We start from the raw sequence: 6393 nt of genomic DNA, 5'->3' as shown, positions 1-6393 counted from the left end.
ATCATAGAATAGTTAGGGTTGGAAAGGACATTAAGATCATCTAGTTCCAACCCCCCTGCCATGAGCAGGGACACCACACACTAAAAAAACCCTCAATGTTGTTATTTCAAACTTTCCAACCCTCTCCTTCACAACTAATTTTAGCATGAACCTACAGTTCCTCCTGTGAGATAGAACCAGCTCTCCAAAATCTTGGATGTGAGGAAAGATCCTAGCAATGCAAATTTGACTTAATAGCTTCTATAGTTCTTACTGACTCAAGAGCTAACCTGAGGCTACTCTGATCTAAACACGAGTCTTTCACTGATCAAGAATAGTACAACCAATAAGGTACCCATCATCTAGCTTTGTCCTTTGTTACAATACTTTGGTTTCACATCCATGTGTGCCCAAAAGCATTAGGCTCCTGTTTGTAATTTCGTTTTCTTCCCATCTCTGCACACATATAAATAGATACAGAAAGTCCGTAAACATCAGCAGAATCAAGATTTAACATTGCCCATTCTGCTGTCCAGTGTGCCCTTGATGCCAAAGAACACGTCATTCCTTAAATGTCTGAGATCTGCAAGTCTTAGATAAGATTTTAATTTGCAAATCCAAAAAACTGTGTGAACTAGGAGATATGGCATATGAGTTAGATTACTTTAGAAGTTTTAGGTCACTCAGTAAAACTACTTTTATGTCCACAAACATTTTAGTAATTTCTACACCATTTTCATGCCTTCCATCTGCTTATTTTCTACTGTCACTTGATTTTATGTTCCATCTCTTTCTTCCAACAAGCATTTCTGCTGTCATAACAATTTCTATAGTTATGGTTCATAGAAGAGTTAGAGAAGGAAAGGCACACTAAAATCTGATTTTAGAGGAGAATATTAAGGTTTATTTACATAGAAGAGGGTCAAGATTTGACTTGAAAGAATTTATCAGTCTAGATAGAACTTAGTCTATAACAGGAACACTGATTTTTAGGTAATATGTACTGACAAATACTCATATTCTATTGAGGTTTTTATTTCAACATTCTTTGCTTAGTTGCATATTGTAAACAAACTTGACTGGCTTGCAAAGTCCAGATTGGTGAACAATTGCCTGTGGGATATTAACATGAAGAGATTACTTTATTCTGCCTTAAACCAAAAGTCTAAGGGCACTATTGAACAGTCAAGATAGCTCTTGTATTACTAAGGCAACAGTTTGCTTGAAGGGCTGTATATATTACTGGGCAGGCACATAATGGTGATGAGGGAGATGGGGGAAGGGGAAGAAAACAGTGTTTTGTCTTATTACATTTCTGTTTTTCAGATTGCTAGAAAATATCTTTAGAAACTCAGCTGAATGTTTTGCTATCACAGAAAAAAAAAATATCCTTGATTCCTCTATTACTTAACAGTCAACTTTTTTTACATTCTTTTCTGATATTCACAGAACTGAACAATTCAGTTTCTGTATTTGTAAACTGGACCTGCTCAAAGCAAAAGAATTTAATGTTGTTTTTTCATTATTGAAGTTCAGTGATGTATTTTAGCAATAAAAAGCTTGGGGAAAAAAAACCAAATCAAACCAAAACCCCAAACATTTAAAAGCTAATATTGCCACTCCTCTATATACTTACTTCTTGGTAACTCCCCATAAAAACTAGGGAATGAATGTGTTATTGCTTCCACATTTCGCCATTTGTCAGGTACAGATTCTGATTTCTGTGGACTAAAAGAATATGAAACTATTAAACAAAACCTGAACATACTTACAAAAATCTTATGTCTTAAGGTAGGATTTTTTTAAGGTAGGTACTCTGATATTAATTACTATCAATCACAATTTCGTTTCTCCTCAAAAGTCACTTGCATTATTTCACGCACAACTTGGTATTGAAGCATTCACACGTACACAAATACTGAAAAGTTCCATCCATACGTGGGGAGTTTACATTTAGCTCAAAAGTTAGTGTGTTTAAATTTTGTTGTATTAAAGAAACGATGCCATATTAGCAAAGGACTTTTGTTTTTTCTATTACACAAGGAAAAAGGTTCAGGGAAAACTAGCAGCTTTGTTTCCATTTTTTTCACAGCATTAAGTAATTTAGAAAATTATTGCAATGCTTGGGATTTCAACAGATGGCTACAGTTTAGGAGACTAGTGTGTATCTACTGCTCTTCCATACTTAGTCACTAATTCAGCAACCTAGCCCTTGAAGAAAGAGGATACAAATGGAGAGGAAAGGAAGGAGAAAGCCTCTCCAAACAATTGCACTATTTTAAACTATTTCTTTTAAATATATTGGTATAGTGACCCTGCACAAACTATATTTAGGTGTCATTTAAAAATAATATTTCACCTTTCCACTTCACTAGAGTCAACAGTAAGTCATAATATTTCGAAAGCCTTGCAATACTGAACAACTCTGAAAGCTTTCAGCTTGAGAGCTTTAAGTTACAGATACAAATCTCAAAAGGCAGGAGAAAACATTCTTTGAAGATCTTTTCTTACTAGCTTCTTCCTGTTGCTGTCCCACTTTTATAATCTGACATATTTTACTGCAGGTTCCTTTATTTTCACAGTCTGAGCCAAGATGCAAAAACCCCAACAGATATAGAAACATCAGGAAACTTACAAGCTGTTAAAGTTGTCCTAGCTCTTTCTGCAAATGCTGTGGTGAATTCGAATTCAGTACTTAGTTGTTTCCCTTGAGCATGCTGTGGTTTCAGCTAAACCAGCTGCCCAGAGAGGTTTGGCTACACACTGTACTTTTAGAAGCCAAACTGGACAAAATAGCTTTTACTTAGTTTCTTTCAAACTTGCAATTCGGCAAAAGTACATTATGTTAACAGCTCATCCTCACAGAGAAAACTCATTCCAACTCTCAGAGTGAATTCTTAATAAGGCTAAATCAGATAAAGACATTTAATGAACGAACATAGATAGATTACGCTAGTTCATTCAGACCCCGATTATTTGCAAGAGGAAGAGGTGAAGTGAAGGCTGAATCCTAAGACCGTGGCAAATAGGCCAAGTCCTATTCATGCTATACTTATTACTGGGGAGGGAAGAGGGAAAGGTAACTTCACAGGAAAGGGGCTTTTCCCCTGTCGCTTGGAGTTTTACGGAAGGAAGGAAACAATACAAAATCCTTTTCATCTCACCTGTTCTTATCTTCATTTATAGCGGAAAAAATAAAAAGTAAATTATGAGTGATATGTCTGAAGTTCTGATACAGTTCTTGGGAGGAACAGAATCCCAGTAAGTAAAACATTTCCTGTCACCAGCAGTAAAGAGGAAAATGTCCCTGTGACTAAAATCTGAGGTCTGTGTTGCTAAAACGCAGCAAATACACTCTAGTTCTGATCAAGTTCCCTAAGAAAGAACACTTTATCTTTCACTCACACAAAAATTGTGGCTACTTGTCTATTTCCTCAATGTTTAACAGGTGAACAGTAAAGGTACAGCCTCAAAGGTAAGCAAGAGTGTGCAAGTATAGGCAGGAAAAAGAATTAGTTTGTCTCTGTAGACCCATAGCACTTGTAGATGCTTCTAAAGGCTTCAAGAGGAAAATATGGAGCTCAGGGAAAAAAAAACAACAAACAAACATTCACAGAAAAAAACCACCTCCCCCCCTCCTCCTCTGCCCTCAGAAAGAAACCAAACCAAACAAAAACCCAAAACACACACACTCAAATACACAAACAAAACAAAGCAAAAACATCTAAGAAAATAACTGAATGGGTACAACTCAGTTCTCTTATCCAGATGAGGCCACTGGGAGGCAACAGCCCACATTAGGCCATCAAAATTGGCGCCAAACTAAAACTTAGCTACAAGACAGCTATAAATAGGTATACTATTGGCTCTGGAGAAGAGGCAATCCAAACCAAACCATGTCAAAACACCAAATAAAACATTCCAGAACCTTTGAATAAAATTAATAACTTTTTTTGTAACCAAAATTTATGGCAAATTCTTTTCCTCTCTTTGGTAAAAACATTCACCTTTTTCTGGAAGAGATGCTAAAGTTTTTATGGCTTCACCTTTCCTGGATAAACCTTGAAATTACATAGTACAGATTTCACAAAAAAAAAAAAAAAAAGAAAAAGAAAAAAAAAAGGCATTTTTTCTTGTAACAACTTCAATACTTATAGTTTTATGGGAGATATGTTCCAAATCCAGGTTGTGTAAGTCTGGGAAAAATGATTCTGGTATGGCTACTCACTTGTTGTCCTTCCAGCTGAGTACTATAAGACAAAGCAAGCATAAAGTCCTTTCTTGGATGGAAAGGAATGCATGTTCAAGCTGGAATACTGAAACAACCTTCCCTATAAGAGCTTATGCTGAATATGGACCGGTAGGCAATGTAATTAGTACTAAATGTAATTTAGAAATATGCGTGTCTTGCAGTATGGTGCATATCTTGAGATATGCTGAATGCCTAGAGTTTTGTGGAAGATGCACAGATATCTGCAGCATCAGGATCAATATTTTTTGTCTCTCTTCTTGCCTCAGGGCCATAGCATCACCAACATTGAAGTTAATTGTCCCTAAAATGCTAAATACAGACCAACCTAGGTTTGCAGGACAACAAAAGTCTGCGGACATATCCATTGCCCGATTAATATGCTCTATTTGGCTTGCTGAACTCATGTTGAGCATGCTATTTTTCTTTTAATGCTGAAAAAGCATTTAGGCAATAAATTTGTTTTGAGTAATGTAACTGTTATTTGTGATGGTTCTCAGAACGTAACGGCTGATGAGGCACTCACTCCCAGTAGCCTCCATTATTACTGGGGGCATTGTACTTTACATTGTGTAACTAGGACAGACTGTTCTTGTGTCTCATGTTTTATTTATCTGTGAAGGCAAGGGTTTCATAATAAAGGAATTATATTGCTTACAGAGAATTGAAGTTAAAACAGCAAAGGTGCTTAAACGCACATCTCACAATGAGCCTGAAGATACCTCATTATTCTACTTAAACTGTGAGGAAAAGAGTGATCTCAGGAAAAACAGCGTGTGAAGCTGGATAATTCAAGTTCTTGTTCTCTTAAGAAAATTTCTTGCATCAGTTCTCACCTTCTAAGTAGAAAAATATAAAGATACTTAAGTTTATTCCTATCTGCTTTTGTTCAAAGAACATCCTATAAAAAACTCTAGAAAAAGATTGTAAACTCCATTGCAAAAGTCTGTATTTAAGTATGTTTCATATTTTTTACTTTTTAACCACTGTAGAGGAAGAAAAGACTCGTGATGAAAAGGTTCTTACCTTTCAATGTCATCTGTAATTGTTGAAGGTATGTTAATTATCCTGTTGATCAAAGCTATTCTCCTAAATAAGAAGAGTACTGTTTCCAATCCCTTTGTTCCATAAACATTCTCAGGTCCATCATTCTTTCCAGTGTGTCCTTCAATTGCAGCAAGGTACTTGTTTGATAAATCAAGCACTCTTTTTGAAAACAAGTTGATTATTGCATGTTCTTCTAGCATGCCACAATCAGTACATTTCCATCCTGGCAACATTAGTGATAGGTGGTTTTCATTTGACACAAGTCCAAAAGAAACAGGATGCTGAAGCCTCAAGATATCTAAATGCCTAACACAAAGATTGTCTATTTCTTTATCTACACCCCATGGTAAAAGACACGACAAAAGCAGTTTAGCTGTATCTGTGACAATGTTCACATCAATGTTACCTGATGGCTGCATTCTAATCTTTCTTGAACTCTTCATTTTCTTCTGTCTTTTCATGCCACTTTCATCCAAAGGCCTAGCTGTGTTGTTATCCCTATAGACCTGGACCGAACAAACAGTATCTACTTGCCCATCCACTGGAGATATGGAGCCAGCAGTTTTATTTCTTTTTAATGTCAATGTCCTTTTCTCAGTAGCACTTTTGGCTCTTTCTAGAGTGTCATAGTTGTGGAACGAATTTGAAGACTTTAATCCATTGAATTGAGATGACAGCAGAAGTTCCTCCAGTCTTTCCAGATCAAATAAAAGAACATGAAAGTTCGCACTGTTCCATTTTGTCTTAACTGGTAAAATAGTAAAGGGCTGTAGGATGCAGCTGGTATCAGTTAACTGAAAGAAAAAAATAATAAGTGTCCAAACACAAATCCTTAGTATTTTGTAATTTTCAAGATATCAGCATATGGAATAGATCAAATGTATTAACTCCATTAAGTTCAACTTAATTACATTTATTCACTTCTTACTAAGAAGGATTTTCTGTTAAACAGCTTAAGACACAGAGAGACATATGCATGTAAATACTACAATACATGATCCCTAACATCTTCAATTATACAGCCATGCTCTAGGCTGGTCTTACTTCAAGCTAAAAGACTTTTAGGAAAGTTTTGAAAAATACAGTTTTGCTTTGTTTTGTTTTGTTTTTAAGAAATA

At 35.8% G+C, this 6393-nt stretch overlaps 1 protein-coding gene across 1 annotated transcript in view; it reads right to left on the bottom strand.

Annotated features, from left to right (window-relative positions):
• The window catches only part of WDR72 (WD repeat domain 72), a 105191-nt gene that overhangs the window by 47322 nt on the left and 51476 nt on the right, over positions 1-6393 (bottom strand). The window contains exons 14-15 of the mRNA XM_010014391.1: positions 5255-6069; positions 1616-1707 (exon numbers count right to left, since the gene is read on the bottom strand). Coding sequence (XP_010012693.1) covers positions 1616-1707; positions 5255-6069 — 907 coding nt within the window. The remainder of the gene's footprint in view (positions 1-1615; positions 1708-5254; positions 6070-6393) is intronic.

This window comes from Nestor notabilis, unplaced genomic scaffold (assembly GCF_000696875.1).
Source record: "Nestor notabilis isolate BGI_N333 unplaced genomic scaffold, ASM69687v1 scaffold17645, whole genome shotgun sequence".
Taxonomy (NCBI): Eukaryota; Metazoa; Chordata; class Aves; order Psittaciformes; family Psittacidae; genus Nestor; species Nestor notabilis.
Note: the sequence above shows the minus strand (reverse complement) of the source record. Positions and strands in the feature narration are given on the sequence as shown.